Raw genomic sequence first — 16,599 nt, 5'->3', positions numbered from 1 at the left:
ATCGGCAATGGCTCGAAACTATGATGTAAGTGACGCTATGGCGGTCATTGTATCCATGACCCCGCGCCATTGATACAATAATGCTGAGCTCCGGACTAGGCTGCCATCTCAGCGCTGAATTTGCTGCAGAGCAACTTCACCGTCATCCAGGAGGTGAATAAAGACAGGCAGAACATGAATTTACGGTCCATTCCGGAGACCATCGAGTGGCTCCGACGCATCGGGTACAAGGTGCGTGTTCTTCCCAGCTTTGATATTATACTGGCGGAGCCTTGCTCAACTTTGAATACATATGGTCATGTGCTGATGAGACGTCTTTACAACATGTGTAGCCTTCTGATTTGGACCGTCTGAATCTTGTTCACATCTCCGGCACGAAAGGCAAAGGCTCAACGTCAGCTTTTGTGTCATCTATCCTTTCTCAATACACTGTCTCGCAATCACCCGAGTTGGAAAGCTCTTCCCGAAAAATTACCAAGGTTGGGCTGTATACCTCCCCTCATCTGCGGTTTGCCCGCGAGCGCATTAAAATCGACAATGCCCCGCTTTCCGAGGAAAAGTTCGCGCAATACTTTTTCGAGGTATGGGACCGCTTGGAGGAGGCTGCTCGAGTGGCCGGAGAGAACCCTTCAGATCCACGGACGAAACCTCAATACTTTCGTTATTTGACCCTGATGGCGTTCCATACATATATCAGTGAAGGTGTGGATGCCGCAGTCATCGAGTGTGGAATTGGCGGGGAGTACGACTGCACAAACGTGATTGAGCGGCCTGTTGCAACTGCCATTACAAGCCTCGGGATCGACCATACCGCGTTGCTGGGGAACACAGTGGAGGAGATAGCTTGGCACAAAGGTGGAATTATCAAGCCAGGCGCGAAGGCTTTCAGTTCACCTCAACCCGCCAGTGCCGAGGAAGTACTACACAAGCGTGCGCAGGAAAAGGGAACACAGCTGCAGATCGTGTCGAGACACCCTGAACTGAATAGCGGCAGTGAGCTCAAGCTTGGCCTTGCCGGCGACTTTCAATATGCAAATGCGTCGTTGGCTGCAGCTACTGCCGCCGAGTTCGTTGCGAGGTTGGGACTTGAAGATATTCCCTCGGACTTCATGGAGAGGCCTCTACCGCCCAAGTTTCGCAAGGGATTGGAAACGGCTCGATTGGGCGGCCGATGCGAGACCAGACATGAGAAAGACATCACATGGTACATTGACGGCGGTCATACATTGGAGAGCATCAAACTGGCTGGCCAATGGTTCGCTTCCCAGATTCCGATCAATTCGTCATCGAAGGCTGCAGCAGAGAAGAAGCTGCGGCTTCTGATCTTCAACCAACAAACCCGCGACAGTAATGCTCTCGCCCAAGCGCTCCATGAAACTCTCTCCAGTGCTCTAGGGTCGGGGACCCCATTTACCCATGCGATATTCTGCACCAACGTGACATACAAGGATGCCGGGTACCGACCGGACCTCGTAAGCATGAACACGAACGCATCTGATGTGGAAAGGCTACGGGTGCAGAACAGCCTTGCTGAGAAATGGAATGCCATCGACCCCAAGGCGGAAGTCAAGGTCTTTGGCACTATCGAGGAGGCTGTTGACTTTGCTCGGGAGCTTGCGACACAGGAGAGAGGTCGTATAGGTCATGATGAAGCGCCTGTCATGACTTTTGTCACGGGCAGCTTACACCTAGTCGGCGGTTTCCTTGACGTTATCGAGACCAAACCTGGTCCACAATAAGGCTACTGCCACATTTCATTACAATACTCAGGATCCGCATCTTTTCTGCCTGTCAAAAGGTTTTCAACAACGCGAAGATACCCATATGAAATTTTTCCTTTCGTCTCATATATCATCATATTCTTCTGGCCAGGAGGCGTTCAACCGGTTTTCAACAAGACCTCTCTTTCTAGAACATGCCCACACTGGATCTTTTGGCTCCATATTTGAAATGAACACCGACAGAAAACGATCAATGCAGAGTGATGTGCTGCAATATAAATTTTTCTTTTTAGCCGAGTGACTCGAGAAGCATTTACGATGGTGTCAGACGTTTCTCTTTCGAGGTCCATTCGGAGGATACATGGAGAATCAAAATAGATAGTAGATTGGAGGCGATAAGACCCTATTAATATGAGATAATATAGATCTTAAGGAGGACACGTGTCACTTGAATCGAAGTTATGTTCACTACCGTCTGATTACCTCTGTGCTTGTGGTTAATCTAAATGCGACTCGAATTATTGCTGTGGTCACCCGCGAAACATCTGTCACCATCAAATCAGTAGTGTAGTGTCGTGGGGCCATCGCCGAAAACCTTCCTGCAATCCATGCTTTCGCGCCCCCCGAATCTCAACCACCCCATCCCGCTCTCCACACGCCAGAGGTCATGTCCGACTCTAAGGATCCCAAGGGCAAGGCCCCCGAGGCCCAGTCTCCCGACAAGAAGTCCAAGAATGAGAAAGACGGCGCGGTGAAAATAACCCCTCAGATGGCGGAGTCGCTGTTGGAGAACAACCCCGCTCTCAGGAACGAGATGGCCGGCATGGACAAGGAGAAGGCTGCGGAGGCCATGCGCAAGATGAACATCGCCGAACTGCTGACGGGTCTGTCGGTTTCCGGAAAGAATCAGAAGGATATGGCATCGTACAAGTTCTGGCAGACGCAGCCCGTGCCTCGATTCGATGAGACGAGTAGCGATACTGGTGGGCCCATCAAGATCATTGATCCTGAAAAGGTCTCGAAGGAACCGGATACTCTGATTGAAGGGTTTGAATGGGCGACGCTCGACCTGACGAACGAGACTGAGCTGCAGGAGTTGTGGGATTTGTTGACATATCACTACGTCGAGGACGATAATGCCATGTTCCGATTCCGATATTCGCAGTCGTTCCTACACTGGTGGGTGCACAACGTGGCCGAAAGGATCTGTCCCTACCGGCGTGTGAGAGAGTGGATTATTTGAGCGCTGACAATCTGACTATAGGGCTCTTATGTCGCCTGGCTGGAAAAAGGAATGGCACGTCGGCGTCCGCGCTACCAAGTCGCGCAAATTGGTAGCGTCCATTTGCGGTGTCCCGACAGAGATCAATGTGCGCAATCAAAAGATCAAGGTCGTCGAGATCAATTTCCTGTGCATCCACAAGAAGCTTCGCTCGAAACGGTTGACCCCTGTTCTTATCAAAGAAATTACCCGTCGTTGCTACCTCAATGGCATTTACCAAGCCATTTACACTGCCGGCGTGGTGCTTCCCACACCTGTCAGCTCGTGCCGCTACTACCACCGTCCTTTGGATTGGTTGAAGCTTTACGAAGTTGGCTTCTCGCCTCTCCCTGCTGGATCCACCAAGGCGCGCCAGATCACCAAGAATCACCTTCCTAGCAATACCTCCACCCCCGGTCTTCGCCCCATGGAACCCAAAGACATTGACGCCGTGCATGATCTTTTGCAACGATACTCGTCGCGCTTTGCTCTGAACCAGGCCTTTACACGGGAGGAAGTCGACCACTGGCTCGTGCATAAGCCAGAGACAGTGAAAGAGCAGGTCGTCTGGGCTTACGTGGCGGAGGACGCTGAAACGCACAAGATCACCGATTTCTTCTCTTTCTACAACCTCGAATCCACCGTCATTCAGCACCCCAAGCACGACAATGTGCGTGCTGCTTATCTGTACTATTATGCAACCGAGACGGCCTTCACCAATGACATGAAGGCTCTCAAAGAGCGTCTGCTGATGCTGATGAATGACGCTCTGATCATGGCCAAGAAGGTAACCATAGAAACTCCACTGCCCTTTGTCTCGATTTGCTTTACTGAAGCTGACATTATCTTTGATAGGCACACTTTGATGTTTTCAACGCACTCACACTTCACGACAACCCTCTGTTCCTTGAGCAACTCAAATTTGGAGCTGGCGATGGCCAACTTCATTTCTACCTCTACAACTATCGCACCGCCCCTGTCCCCGGAGGAGTTAACGAAAAGAACCTGCCGGATGAGAAGAGAATGGGAGGTGTTGGCATTGTTATGCTGTAGAAACCTTCTCACGCCATGGATCATTGCCTCGACGATCACATCTTATAGCTATTTTCTACTATGAAGTGAATCGGGACAAATTTCTGAGAATGAAGATGAGCGTAGGAAAAATTATTGAAATCGCTTCTCACGATATTTCTGTCTTTAATTATACCTGTGAGTAAAACGATGTACAAATGTAGATCTACTGTTTTTAAGGCAACTATGATGCCTGGGGCAGCAACTTGTCATGTAACGGGGTGCCCCAGGCGCCAAGGCAGCCCCATTGCCGTTTCCGTGACGTCGTCATCACATGGAAGGTCCAGACCCTCTGCTGCTTTCCCTCGCATCTACAGATTGTCTTGTTCATCCGGCCGATTGTCCAGTGGAATCGCTCTGGTCCTCGAAATATGAATAACTATGAATAATCTTGTCTTGGCTATCGAATCTGCAGCCTAAAGCTGACTGTTATCATAAACTCCCATTCCTCGTATGTACTCCGCAGTCCACCCCCATCCAACAGCCATTATACCACTTCTCGACTTGGTCAATGAGGGGTGAATCGATAGAGCGCGTGTATGCACTGAGGTCTGCATTGAAGGCTGCTACATTTTCAGATACATCGTTTGTTCTCTCTGCCTGCTCAAAATGGGTGTCGGTCAGTCGACTGAACATATGGGCCACACAGGCACCCCAGGTTAGTATTTGACCACCACGGTCTTCCCGAATCCACCGACTCCTAGCAACGTACACTTCCTCGACACAATTGGCACGGGAAGAGCGGCAGATTTGCTAAGCCAATCTAATGTGACGACAGAACACTTAAGCCAGGTGCTGGCTGAGCGCTTCGCGACTAAATGTTTCACTCCGCTGGAGCTCACTCACTTCAAAGATAACTTCTTTTCTCGCGCAATAGACCAGGGGGGCATAAAATACTGGAACGAGAAGATCCTTTCGGACTTTCTTGGTATTCCTGACAGTAGCGATTCCCACTGTCCGCTTGATGCTGGACCGGTGATCTTCCGGATGGTTTCGTACTTGGGCGCATTCCCCTTTCAGAATACATTGGCCCCGAGCGTTCTGACCTTCGAGGCCATGGTGAAAGTTGCAGTCTTGCTAACAGAACGATATGGGAAAGTTCTTCGACGAGCGCGCAAGGACCGCATCAAGCTTTTGTTCGGAAGTCTCGCTGATGTCGGGAGGCGTGATGTCGGTGGGCCTCGAGGCGAGGAGGATGTGCATAAGGAGACAGATGATTCTTCCGCTGCCAAATCGCGTGTGACCGGATTTGAGATTGATGCGCCTGCTAACGATGACTACGAGGACGAGGATGAGGATGATGATGATCTCGCCCTGGCAGCCTTGGAATCTTTGGATGCTATTGACGTGTTCAAGCATGACTCTCGCATCGATAAGAAGGTCTATGAAGCTCGAATATCCGTCGCTACGTTCCGTCGTCTTCTGATGCTCTTGATTGTCATTGCACCTTTAAAGTCTTTGGAGTCAGTGAAGACGTATACCTCAGACCTGAACGAGGCGCGAATGGAGAGCGTTCGGACAGAGGCTGATACCATTTTGGCTGCCTTCAGTATTGAAGACTCCGATGGTGGTATCGGTTATCAATCATTTGCAAACATAACTTCGACCGCTTTACCATATCTCTTTGATCCATTGACGCCCCTTTTCGAACATCTTCTGTTCAGCAAGAACCTGGATCTGACCCAGAAGAGTGGATCTGACGCAACAGTAACAGACACAATTGAAAAGCCACCAGATGGTCCACGATCATCTCCATCGACGATTATGCTTTCCGGAAGTTTTGAGTCGACCATCCTCAAGTCGAGTGTTGTATCTCATCTTTCATTCTTCCTCTCTTCTTCTACCGCGAACGTCAATCTACTCCGGGGAAACATGCGCCTGCATCCCGTTTTCTCAACAGCTGCACACGGTTCATCATTAACCTCTTTCTCTCACAATGTTCTCACATGGAACGCTGGCACACTACTCCTCCTCGAGGGTGTCGTATCTGAGTCATCCGAACAGGGAGAGGGCATGATTACGCTGGGAGCGTACCTTCCGCAGCCCTGGAAATCTGCACCATTGTCCCATTCTCCAACGAAGCCTTCCGACTCTTCGGCCTTGCCCTGTCTCTTTGAACTTTCGCCAAAGCACCAGCTCTTGCAAGGCAATCCTGCACCCTCCGTGCAAAAGCCAAATGCCCCCGTTGCATACTTCTCCACCAGTACGGGTATAGCAATTGGATGCCAGATTCCGCCTCCATCTCGAAGCCAACACCTGAAGCCTATGCCTCTTGGAGCAGGCAGCTTGACCATTGACGCGAGTCTCGAATCTGCAACCTTCTATGTCTCGTCCATCGGCCACAATGGCGTTTTCCTCCCCCCAGCTACTACAAGGTCACCGTCGGAACAAACGGTTAAAAGGCAGATAGACATCTTCACCCTGGAAATATGGGGCTTGGTCCCTGAGCCTTCGGACGCATCTTCTGCAGAGCCAAGGCAGAGCGCAGTCGAGTTGCAGCGGGCAAAGTGGGAATTTGAAGCCCGTGAGGCTGAACGGAGACGAAACCTAAATCTGAAAGCTGGAGCAGGGGATTCTGCTATGGAGGGCGCGAGATGGCTTCTAGAGACTGCTGGATTAATTGGCGATAGGCCTGGACGGGGTGGTGGAAGTATTTGATGCCGAATTCACGGGCACTGATTTTTGTGCCCCAAGTCAACTCACGACGTTTCTTTCTGGTTGCAGGCAACGAATGGGATGCGGATGCTCAGACGGGCAGGTTTGATTTTTGTCGGCATGATCCATCATCTATATCGAGTCGTTGGTTTGGAAAGTCCACTCGAAAGAGAGTTCTCATGCTATGCTCATGCTATGAACAAGCATTGATTCTGTGTTTCATGGATTCTGACGCTACAGAGGTACGACAAACAGGATATATAATACATGATTTATGCGAGCTGAATACTCGCCATAGGCCTCCATTTCATACTCTGAGAGGCGTAAGGCCAGTCGGGGGCCCATAGAAGTCCTTCAACTCCTCTTCTTCGTCTTCTTCCTCAACAGGCCCATCGATGTTCTCGATTTCCGATTCCTCATCCGCAGCCCTACTCTTTAGGAACCGACTTCGCGCGCCTGAATTTGCTGCAGGAGCAGGAGTTCCGCTTTTTCTCGTGTCCTCGGCCTCGTGTTCATCTTTGTTCTCGCGCGGAAGACGGAAGGCGAGGAATCCCTCGGGGGCACGTTCTGCGCGATCCATGACTTCATTCATGTACTTGCGCACCTCGTCTGGTGGCTTGACCACCCGGCCCAGAGGCTCTAGGAACTTCGGGTTGGCGCTGTAGATGCGAATCGTGACGGGCTGGTAGAACTCCTTAAGATTTGGCTTGTTTGCGTCTTCTTTTGACTCCTTGGATTTGGTGGAATCTGGTTTGCTGGGAGTTTCAGCCTGAGCCTTCTGACTGCCTTTATCGTCTGACGCTTTGGCCGAATCAGCTGCGTTCGGCTTGGGGTCGGTAGCGGCGGAAGCGGAATCCTGATTACTAGAGGATTGAGTGTTGTCTTTCTCTTTCGCGGCCTCATCGGGCTTGTCTTTCTCTTTGCCCTCCTCGCCTTCCGCTGCCTTGTCTTTTTTCTTGTCCGCTTTCTTCGACTTTGAAGTCGACTTGCCCTTTGCTCGTGACGTGGTCGTCACTGAAGCATCTTCTATGGGGAACGGTGTGTTGGGGTCCACCTTCCGGATGAGTAAGAAAGACGCTAGAACCGTGTTCCCGCCTGGAAGCCATTCTAAAATGGAGTACTCGGGGAACAAATATCGGTCCCCTGAACCTGCGTGGCCCGAAGTGCTACTTCCGTAGGGAGTCAATGGTGAGGTAAACTCAAAGACAACCGACTTGTAGCCCACCCTGGGCGGAGGCGGGGGAGGAGCGGGACGATAATAGGCAGGAGACCCGTGTTGCTGTGGACGTGACTGAATTGAAGGAGATTGGCCTTGGAATGGCGGATACTGGGCACCTGGACGTGGTGCTGGAGTGTGGTTCGGAGGAGGCTGGTTCATTGGTCGTACCGCAGGACTCGAATTTGGCTGCTGAGCACTAGAAGCCGGGCCTGGAGGGGCTGGCGGGACTACCGCGATACTAGGACTAGATACACCACCAGAGGGCGGTCGACTTGTCGCAGTCGTTCCCGGCTCCTGTTTGACCGAAGGGGCAGCATTAGATTTCTGAGCAGCGGGAGTTTGAGGTTGCTTGGTTGGAGTTTGACTGGAGTTCTGTACTGCAGACTGAATCGCTGGCGAGGGCTTGGAAATATGAACTTCCACTCTTGACATCGGCTGCGGCTGCGGCTGCGGCTTAGCTTGTGATTGTGAGTGCGGCCGATGTTGGGGGGTCGAGCCTGGCTGGGCCTGCGACGGGCCCTGCTGTTGACTCGGCTGCTGTGATTGCGAATGCTGGGAATTCTGTAGCGGTGAAGGCTGATGTTGTCGCTGTTGAACTCCCTGCTGCGCAGGTTGCGGCGTGTGGCGCGATGTCTGCGATTGAGCACTGCCTGGAGCTTGCCCTTGTTGTTGTTGTTGTTGCTGCTGCCGCTGTTGCTGTTGCTCTCTCGCACGAATGATCGCATTCAGTTCATCAATATGAGCCTGAAACGCTCGGAGCTGTTCCTGAGACGCTTTGCTGCTAGCAACCACTCTCATCAACGCTTTGAGATCGGGGTCTGAAGCAGCTCGGGTCGCAAGCATCTGAATGACCGGGTCCGGACTGGGCTTTGGAGGTTGAGGGGGTTGTGCATGTTGAGACGCGGGCGGACGCTGGGCTGACTGAGGGGTGTAGGGGGGACGAGGAGCATGGTGAGTAGGCGGATGACTGGGTGTTCGGGCTGGATGTGGAGGCGGATGTTGGCTGCCCGGGGGGTAAGCCGGTTGTGGTGAAGCCGAGTGGGCGGGGGAGTAATGAGAGGGCTGGCGTGAGTGCTGAGATGGTGGCGGATGAGGATAGGAATGGTACTGCTGGAAGTTGTTGGGATGGCCATAGTGAACCATCGGCCGCTGGGGGGGAGTGTATTGAATCGGTGGCGGCGCGTTAGGATCTTTGACGGTGTACAGCACAGCATCGAAAAGGTGAGGCCCAACGGCGATGTTGCAAGGTCCAACTTTCAGCATGGACTCTTTGGGAGGATTTTTGCCTTCAATCTGCTCTCTTTTAGACTTCTTGGGTTTGGTGTAGTATCGCTCTAGAATGCCGTCGCTGAGCCATTTCTTCTTCGACCGTTCCAAGGAGGCGAGAAGGACAGCACTGTTGTAACAGAGAAACCTCGTCAGTTCAAGTGCTTAAAGGATACAAGCACAAAGCGAAGGCCACTGCCTTCGACGAAACCCTGAAGTACGAACCTCTCAGCGATTGACTGATACTCTCTGGATGAAAGGTCGGCAGGCTGCGGCGAGGACAGTGTGGGGAGAGCCTCTCCATCCTTGATCTTCGTCGGCAGGGGCTTCTCAATCAACTCTGATTCAGGTGGAGGAAGTGGAGGCGTGGGAGCAACACTCGGTGTAGAACCTTTCTTCTTAGAAGAAGAGCCTTGTTGAGCTTGAGATTGAGGCGCGGCTTCAGATTGACGTCTTTTTGCGGAGGGTTCGCGACGGTCGCGGGTGGAGAGTTTGCGCTTCTCAGCCATGGTAAGCGATCACACGCGAGGCAGTCAATGGAAGAACCTTGCTAGAGGAGATCAAAAGCATCTCCAACGGTTCTGTGAGTGACTGGAGGGGACGAGACGAAAGAGGCGAGGGAGAGTTGCGGAGGAGAAGAAAAGGAATGCGGAGACTTCACAAGCGATGAAATCACGCCGCTTTCTACTGCTGGATGTCACACATGAATCATTTCATTCTATAACTGCCTCTTTTTCTCCTTCTACAGCTGCTTCAGATTTACGTCTAGATCTATATAGATACAGTCTCTATCTATTCCAATGACTATTTGATAATATTTCGCCCCATCAAAGGCTTATCTTTCACTCGCTCCGGCGGGTCCCCGAGGTTCGTTTCCTATCTCTTTCATCGCTTGCACTCACTCTGCTCTCTTCTTTCGGAAGCTCGTATTGAGGAAATGGCTTGCGTGCTCATACGATCTGGCTATTAGATCCTTCTCCACGATGGTTGAGCTACAACCAATCTTCAAAAAGGCCTACTGGACGCTGGCCGCTGGAGGTCTGGTATATGTGAGCTTTATCTGCTCCCTCACATGGCCCAATGTCCAAAGATTGTACGCTTTGCTTATCCATATGTCTAAGAATGCGACTAACAACTGTTGCAACATACGCATAGTGCCTTGTATGCGCACAAAGTCAATCCCGCTCTTTGGGAGGATGTCAATCAGGTCGAGCGCTTCGGATTCCTGAGTACGTGGAAACGCCCAGATATCCATGAAGTGGCCGTAGTTGACTCGGCCAGGAACGCAGGTCCAGCCCTTCAATCTGGTTACCCCTGATAACGAGACGATCTATGGCTGGCATTTACTCCCTCTACATCTCTGTCTTGAGCACGAAGAGGAACTCAACGCGAACGAGCCATCTGGACCAGCTGAAGACTATACCCGAACCCCAGCTTTCAAATTCCTAGCCAACGACCCTAACGCTCGAGTAGTTGTCAACTGTAAGTGCATTGATTTCTTCACCTCGCGACTCAATCAAAAGCTGCAGTATGCTAACCAATCCTTGATCAACCGCAGTTCACGGCAATGCTGCGCATCTCGGCTCCGCTCAGAGACCCGAAATCTATCGCATGCTTCTGGGCTTGTCAACGCCCTCCAACCCCGTCCATGTCTTCGCAATCGACTATCGCGGGTTCGGAGTGTCCACCGGCTCCCCGACGGAAGAAGGCTTAATTACCGACGGTGTCTCCCTCATCAATTTCCTGACCGCCGGTCCTTTGAACATCCCGCCATCCAGGATCGTCATCACGGGACAGAGCCTGGGGACAGCTGTCAGCGCCGCAGTCGCCGAGCGCTACGCCTTCGGGTCCCCGGATCCCGCAGCTGTCCAACCCGCCATTCAAGACCCCGAACCGTTCGCAGGCGTAACCCTCCTGGCATCATTCAGCAACCTGCGAAACCTTATCGAATCCTACAGCTTCAAGGGTTTTACGCCCCCGATGCTCTCTCCCTTGATGGGTTACCCTCGTGTACAGAGATGGGTAAGAAGCCATATCGTCGACCACTGGGACACGGCCGCTCGCCTTGCACGCCTGACGGGCGTCGGACCCTCGGCCGAGGAAGACGCGAGGTCAGGCTACACCAGCAAAGGCCTGGATCTCGCCATCATTCATGCATTCAATGATGTCGAGATCCCCTGGTACGAAGGACGTAGTGTCTGGATTGCTGCCACTGGTGAAAAGCAGAACGATGCCCCTGGCACCCTTGTGTACCAGAAAAAGGAAGAGGGTGGCCCAACCGAGGTGAAGATCTGGGAGAACAGGTCCGGGGAGACATCGGCCGTGAAGAAGGTTCGATGGGAACGTGTAGGCTACGGTGGTATGTCGCAAACTCCTTTCAACGTTCCTATTCCCTAGACAGAGACAGAACTGATATATTCTAGGTCATAACCGTGTGGCTACTTTCTCCGTTGCTGCTCTCGCTGTGCTCAGAGCTTTCGAGGAGTAACGATATTCCTAGATCTTCCCCTATGACCCCGGGAAATAGCTCGACAGTTAACTTCTGTAATCAGTCCCAATATATACCCGTTCATTTGCCGCCATCAGTAAAAGCATGATATCGACTTTGTAAATCACTCGTCATTCCATCTGACCATAGGAGGGGAGAGACGTTCAGGATACATACAAGAACCCATAACCGTTGCCAAAATGCCAATTATCTTACAATTCGCTTTTTCCCAGCTCCCATAACAAGGTATATTGTCAAAAAGCCAAAGAGAATCCATCACAAGACCCACAGGGTTTGTCTATATTGCAAAGTAATACATGGCTCCAAATGCTTTGGGCACAGAGGTGAAGAGGACATGGGATGAGAATACATGTGGAGAGAAGCAGACCGCTGCAGTAGTAAAATGTCAAGATGCTCGGGGTATGTATGAGCTTCATCTTGAGCAGAAGAAGGTTCGTAAAAGATTGTCCAGTCGGATATGTATGGAACGGAAGATGACAGCACAACGACAAGAGACGATGGCCATGGCGTTTATTTCTTGTGCCTGTCGGCCTGAGCCTTCAGGTACTTCTGGACGAGTTCCTTCCTGTAAGTAGAACAAGTTGTCAGTAATTGTCGGAGCGGCACGTTGGCAATCAGGAGTGGAAGGCTTGAACATACTGTAATTGAGGTTGAGCCTTCTCGTAGTGGCTAAACTCCATGGTAAATTCACCCTTGCCCTGGGTGGCAGCACGCAGATGCGTGCTGAAGCCAAACATTCCGTTCAAGCTGCAGTCTGCATACACGGTGAACTCGTCGACACCAGTCTCGGTATCATTGATCGTAGCATTACGCTTGTTGAGAAGAGAGATAACGTCACCTTGGAACTCGGCGGGAGCGGTGACAACGATCTTCATCATGGGCTCGAGGACAGAAGGATTGCTATCCATAAAGGCCTTGCGGAAAGCCTGCTGGGTAGCGTTCTTGAATGACATTTCGGACGAATCCGTCATGTGGGTAGCACCATCGTTGATCACCATCCTAGTACCAAGCACCTTGTGCCCAATGAGCGGACCCTTTTCGCAAGCAAGGTTGAAACCCTTCTCACAGGCAAAAAGGAACTTCTCGGAGATACTTCCACCAACAATCTGTTCCTCGAATTTGTTCTCCTCAAGTTTGCCGGTGGGCTCCATCCAGCCGACGACGCGGGCATATTCACCAGGACCGCCCGATTGTTTCTTGAGCAAGTGGTCGAACTCGACTCGGTTGCCGATGGTCTCGCGGTACGCGACCTGAGGCGGGCCAGTCTCACAGTCGACGCGGTATTCGCGACGCATGCGCTCGATGTAGATGTCAAGATGCAATTCACCCATGCCAGAAATCAGAGTCTCCTCGCTCTCCGCATTGTACGATACCCGGAAGGTGGGATCCTCCCTCTGGAAACGAGCCATAGCTTTTGAGAAGTTGGCGGCGTCCTTGTTGTTCTTCGGCTTGATAGAAAGCGAGATGACAGGTTCGGGAACAAACATGGACGTCATGGTGTAACCGAGCTGCCCATCGGTGAAAGTGTCTCCAGAGGCGCAATCCACACCGAACACGGCGCAGATCTCACCGGCTCCAATCTCGGAAACCTCCTCCATCTCATTGGAGTGCATGCGAACAATGCGAGGAACCTTCACCTTCTTGTTGTTGCGAGCATTGAAGACGTTGGAACTCTTGCGGAGGGTACCCTGGTACACGCGGATGTAGGTCAACTGCCCAAAATTGCTTTCTTCCAGCTTGAAAGCAAGACCAACAAAAGGCTGGGAGTTGTAGGGGACAAGCTTGACCGAAGCCTCGTCGCGCTTCTGGTCAAGAGCGAGGTTTTCGACTTCGGATGGGTTAGGGAGGTAGTCGATGACACCATCAAGCATAGGCTGCACAGATTTGTTGGCCAGTGCAGAACCCATGAAGACGGGAGTGAACTTCAAGCCAATGGTTGCTCGTCGGATGGCGGCCTTGAGCTGCTGCTCCGTAGGCTCAGTCTCCTCCAGGAAGAGCTCAGCAATCTCGTCGTCGACATCGGCAAGCGTCTCAATGAGCATCCTTCTTCTTTCCTCCACAACTGACTTGACCTTCTCAGGAATCTCATCCTTGATCATGATATTCTCACCGCTCGGTCCTTCATTGTAAATGGACTTCATCCGAATCAGGTCGACCACACCTTCGAACTCGTCTTCGGCACCAATCGGCACCTGAACGGCAGCAGCAGGAATCTTGAGCTTGGTGTTAATCTGTTCAATAGCCTTGAAAGGGTTGGCACCCATACGGTCCATTTTGTTGATAAAGGAAATTCGAGGAACGTTGTAGCGGCGCATCTGGCGGTCGACCGTGATAGTCTGGGACTGGACACCTGATACAGCACACAGGATCATGACAGCCCCATCAAGAACGCGCAGCGCTCTCTCTACTTCGATAGTGAAGTCGATGTGTCCTGGTGTGTCAATCAGGTTGATGTGGTATTTCTCCTCTTTTCCATCGTCTCCCTTCTTTACCCAGTCACAGAACGTCGCTGCGGACTGAATAGTGATACCCTTTTCACGCTCGAGATCCATCGAGTCCATCTTGGCACCAACATTGTCACGACCGCGGACTTCGTGAATGGCACCGATACGACCAGTGTAGAAGAGGACTCGTTCGGTACACGTGGTTTTTCCGCTGTCAATGTGTGCCTATAAGGACTAAGTCAGATGCTGTTTCTCCACGGGAATGCTTGAAGTTCCCCGAGCATGACTTACGGCAATGCCAATGTTCCGGAGTCTGGACAGTCTGGTCGCTTCAGCAGGGTCAAGGTTGTCAATGATTGCCTCCTGAGACAGACCCTCGGGATTGGAAGCAGCGGCCTCGAGACTGAGCAGAAGACCGAGATTAGCGATTGAACATACGAAACACAAGATAGAATCTAGCAATTCCATGGAGGGTTTCAATGATCACTAGAATGTAGCAACTACTTACACGGCGGCAGCAGAAGCAGCGGAGGCATTCCGTCGTTGCAAATTGTGTCTGTTGAAAACCGACTGATAAGCCGGGCCGGCAATGGGTGAACGGAGAGCGGCCGTCGACGCGCATCGTTGATACAAGAAGTTCTGAGACTGAAGACGCACAGGTGATCTGGTCAAACCAGATAGGGCACGGTGAGGTAACCGTGCGAGAGAAGGGCACCGCATGTTGTCAACCACCACCACTGGAAGCTGGGGAGTGCTGATGCTGCTTCTACTCTCAGCGTCGTGATCTTTTTTTCTGCTCCGAAAAAAGTTCGGGGATGCCAGGAACAAGGCACGTGACTTTCTCTCATTGGTCGTGACTGAGACACCAATGAGATCCGAGAAGTCCAGACCATTTCTACAGTTTATGTACTCTGTAGATTTGATACGGCTGCCTGACAACTACTATGGCAATAAATACTATGATTATCTCAGTTTCTGCATTAAACAAAATGATCGAATCTCAGTTGCTGCGGAAATAGTTCGCCGCCAAAACTGGTCCCAGTTTCACTTCCTTCGCGAATGCATCCAGATCATACCTTATCCTCTGCCAGTTACCAACGGGCTTTCCACCCTTTGGAGCGTACCTCTTGGCATCGAAACCGTCTGGCTGCTCGTACAGCAAGAAAACATACCTGTGCGGCGAGCTTCCCGGTGGAGGCGCAGGGCCGATATAGTTCGCAATGAAAGGGGCTGATGTTGTCAGGATGGCCTCGCCGGTGACGGTGGTATTCTTCGATGGCTCAAATCCCGGATGGATCCAGTGTAGGATGGGTCCTAAGAAGCCGAATGATGGAAATGGAGCATCGAGGTCCAGACTGATGACAATATAGGTGCCAGATGATACGTTGAAGGAAATCTGGGGCTCTTTCTGTGCATCTAGATGCAGAGTTTGTGCATCAGTAATCGAGATATCGTTTTCTTCAGCCTACTAACCAGCTCTAGGAAGATATTGCCCAGGTGTCGTGATGCGTTGCTCGCCGAATGTCAGACCAAGAACTTTGGAGCTATCATTCTCGGCGGCAGACAAGTCGGCTTCGACGGACTGAATCGACGGCATTTTCAAACGATCGGTCGATGAATGCGAAGTTGCCTATCTCGATTCTCGACGAAGGTGCCAAGTTCTTAGATGAAAGCCAAGTAATACGAGTCAGATAAAAGTGACAGGTTGTCTGTGCAACCTGCCCATCTAGTTGGTTCGGTGTTAACGGGCTCAACGGAGGTAACGGAGTCAAGCGTTCGTTGTCCTTAAGCCTGATTTGGTGTTATCTTCATGTGATTCTCATATCTGACAATATTATTATTGTTGACCTGGTTGCCCTTTTGATAGAAGGCGCAGAATAGATGGAATTCTCTCTATCAAACTGGAAGAGGCACTCGACTAGGTATACCTAGGTATGATGTAATGTATGCAACTGTATGATACAAGCCAATACATCGATTGAAAATCCATTTCACCGCCTTGTCTTCCGCCGCCATTGGATTACCTTCACCTGAATGTGTCATGGACGGGATATTCTCGATTATACCAGGGTAACGTCGATGAAGCAGATTGGGACGTCTTAATGGTCGATGTTGTCAACCTTCCATCGCTCGACTTAGGCAGCTTATGAAAAGATGCGTTCATCTTTGAGACTGCTTGCCTCTGTCTCCCGCAGCCAGCCTTCGAAACTCAGAAAGCCGGCAATTAGCTTGGATCATGTAGGTAACATTTATCCATATCAAGTATCTCTGAAGTAAGCTATATTGATGCGACTATTAGTTCATACAAAGACAGCGGGTTCTGGGCTTATGGCGCGAGATAGTCAGGGCGCTGAACAGTTAGTCTTTCGTACTCGGAAGTCTGGATTTGAGTTGCCATGCCTTTTAAATCTTGCAAGCTGATTGATATCTCGACCTTAAAGAGATTCCTAACT

At 51.3% G+C, this 16,599-nt stretch overlaps 5 protein-coding genes across 5 annotated transcripts; 3 read left to right on the top strand and 2 right to left on the bottom strand.

The window, feature by feature from the left end:
- Nucleotides 1-7: 7 nt before the first annotated feature.
- CDV56_109104 (tetrahydrofolate synthase) lies at nt 8-1,739 on the top strand (the record flags this gene model as incomplete). Its single annotated transcript, XM_026762723.1, has 3 exons — nt 8-25; nt 100-231; nt 333-1,739. 3 exons carry the CDS (start codon nt 8-10, stop codon nt 1,737-1,739), a joined length of 1,557 nt encoding a protein of 518 aa, XP_026616949.1.
- A 649-nt stretch (nt 1,740-2,388) lies between these two features.
- NMT1_2 (glycylpeptide N-tetradecanoyltransferase swoF) lies at nt 2,389-4,035 on the top strand (the record flags this gene model as incomplete). The annotated part of the gene is made up of 3 exons (XM_026762694.1): nt 2,389-2,900; nt 2,986-3,769; nt 3,838-4,035. The coding sequence occupies 3 exons, from the start codon at nt 2,389-2,391 to the stop codon at nt 4,033-4,035; spliced, it is 1,494 nt and encodes a 497-aa protein (XP_026616948.1).
- A 627-nt stretch (nt 4,036-4,662) lies between these two features.
- RTC5 (TLD domain-containing protein) lies at nt 4,663-6,711 on the top strand (the record flags this gene model as incomplete). The annotated part of the gene is made up of 2 exons (XM_026762656.1): nt 4,663-4,711; nt 4,832-6,711. 2 exons carry the CDS (start codon nt 4,663-4,665, stop codon nt 6,709-6,711), a joined length of 1,929 nt encoding a protein of 642 aa, XP_026616947.1.
- A 304-nt stretch (nt 6,712-7,015) lies between these two features.
- Nucleotides 7,016-9,702, bottom strand: CDV56_108997 (uncharacterized protein; the record flags this gene model as incomplete). The annotated part of the gene is made up of 2 exons (XM_026762616.1): nt 7,016-9,323; nt 9,419-9,702. The coding sequence occupies 2 exons, from the start codon at nt 9,700-9,702 to the stop codon at nt 7,016-7,018; spliced, it is 2,592 nt and encodes an 863-aa protein (XP_026616946.1).
- A 2,510-nt stretch (nt 9,703-12,212) lies between these two features.
- Nucleotides 12,213-15,743, bottom strand: MEF1 (Elongation factor G, mitochondrial; the record flags this gene model as incomplete). The annotated part of the gene is made up of 6 exons (XM_026762530.1): nt 12,213-12,267; nt 12,342-14,371; nt 14,438-14,549; nt 14,655-14,810; nt 15,223-15,562; nt 15,620-15,743. The coding sequence occupies 6 exons, from the start codon at nt 15,741-15,743 to the stop codon at nt 12,213-12,215; spliced, it is 2,817 nt and encodes a 938-aa protein (XP_026616945.1).
- Nucleotides 15,744-16,599: the final 856 nt, after the last annotated feature.

This window comes from Aspergillus thermomutatus (assembly GCF_002237265.1).
Source record: "Aspergillus thermomutatus strain HMR AF 39 chromosome Unknown NODE_32, whole genome shotgun sequence".
In the NCBI taxonomy this organism is placed as follows: domain Eukaryota; kingdom Fungi; phylum Ascomycota; class Eurotiomycetes; order Eurotiales; family Aspergillaceae; genus Aspergillus; species Aspergillus thermomutatus.
The sequence above is the reverse complement of the archived record's forward strand: the minus strand, read 5'-3'. Positions and strand labels throughout refer to the sequence as shown.